General features: G+C 51.4%; 1 protein-coding gene across 1 annotated transcript; it reads right to left on the bottom strand.

Annotated features, from left to right (window-relative positions):
* Positions 1-855, bottom strand: LOC309452272 (olfactory receptor 14I1-like). The gene is made up of 2 exons (XM_082076933.1): positions 228-855; positions 1-78 (listed from the first exon to the last, which is right to left on the bottom strand). Exons 1-2 carry the CDS (start codon positions 724-726, stop codon positions 47-49), a joined length of 531 nt encoding a protein of 176 aa, XP_081933059.1. The 5' UTR covers positions 727-855; the 3' UTR covers positions 1-46.
* Between the last annotated feature and the right edge of the window lie 565 nt (positions 856-1,420).

Genomic DNA, 1,420 nt, shown 5'->3' with positions numbered 1-1,420 from the left:
GGCCAGGTGAGGGAGGCACGTGGAAAAGGCTTTGTGCCGACCCTGCTCAGAGGGGATCCTCAGCACGGCCCTGAAGATCTGCACATAGGACAGCACAATGAACACGAAACATCCTAAAAAGACAACAGTACTGAAAACAAGAAGTTTAAATTCCCTGAGGTAGGCATCTGAGCAGGAGAGCTTAAGGATCTGGGAAACTTCACAGAAGAACTGTTCAACGGTATTACCTTGGCAAAGTGGTAGTGAAAATGTATTGGCCATGTGCAGCAGAGAATAGAGGAACCCACTGGCCCAGGCGGCTGCTGCCATGTGGACACAAGCTCTGCTGCCCAGGAGGGTCCCGTAGTGCAGGGGTTTGCAGATGGCAACATAGCGGTCATAGGCCATGACTGTGAGAAGAAAAAACTCTGCTGAAAGGCAAAAGACAAAGAGCTGTGCAGCACATCCTGCATAGTAGATGGCCCTGGTCTGCCAGAGGGAATTGGCCATGGACTTGGGGACAGTGGTGGAGATGGAGGCCAGGTCAATGACGGAGAGGTTGAGCAGGAAGAAGTACATGGGGGTGTGGAGGTGCTGGTCCCAGGCTATGGTGGTGATGATGAGGCCGTTGCCCAGGAGGGCAGCCAGGTAGATGCCCAGGAAGAGCCAGAAGTGCAAGAGCTGCAGCTCCCGTGTGTCTGTGAATGGCAGCAGGAGGAACTGGGCGATGGAGCTGCTGTTGGACATTTGCTGTTTCTGGTCATGGGGACCTGTCCAATAAGGAAAAGGCAGTGAGAAATTAGGGCAGAGTTCTCTGAGCAAAATGTGTTCCAGTTCTCATGGAAATCCCCTAGACTGACTTACCCTGTTCAGGTCCCTTTCACGAGCTGTGGTTCGTGCTGGCTGACGGTGTCATTGAGAAGAGGCATCTTTGTTGTGGACGATACTGAATTCAGTCCTGCCCTACAGCAACAGGAAAAGAGAGAAATGGGGTGGTCTCACATTATATCAACTCGTGATATCAAAGTCCATTTGAGCACCGTCTCTCCCATTTCACTTAATGGCAGAGCAGAGCTGTAGAGATCTTGTTTTCCTTATTTTATTCTAACTACCCCACCACGGCTGAGGAGGTTTTGTTTGTTTGTTAAGGCAAAAATGCTTTAACGATGTTTTCACTGCAAGTGAAACCTTGTGGATGCTGACAGACAAAGGGACTGTCCCTTAGTGCAGAGTGGGGACAGCTGGTCTGTCCATCAGTCCTGGTCTCAGCTGCCCTGTGCCAGCACCTCTTTGAGCTGGAGGACGATCAGCCCCAGATGTTCCCCTGAGTAGAAACTGGACACTGCTGAGAGCAGAGCAATACGGTTTCCAAGGGCTGATCTGCAAACCACTGACCGCTCTCATTGTACATGAACAGGATCTCAGCTCTGCCCTCCCAGCC

The sequence above is a fragment of the Streptopelia decaocto genome, assembly GCF_964273445.1.
Source record: "Streptopelia decaocto genome assembly, contig: HAP1_SCAFFOLD_59, whole genome shotgun sequence".
Lineage (NCBI taxonomy): Eukaryota > Metazoa > Chordata > Aves > Columbiformes > Columbidae > Streptopelia > Streptopelia decaocto.
Note: the sequence above shows the minus strand (reverse complement) of the source record. Positions and strands in the feature narration are given on the sequence as shown.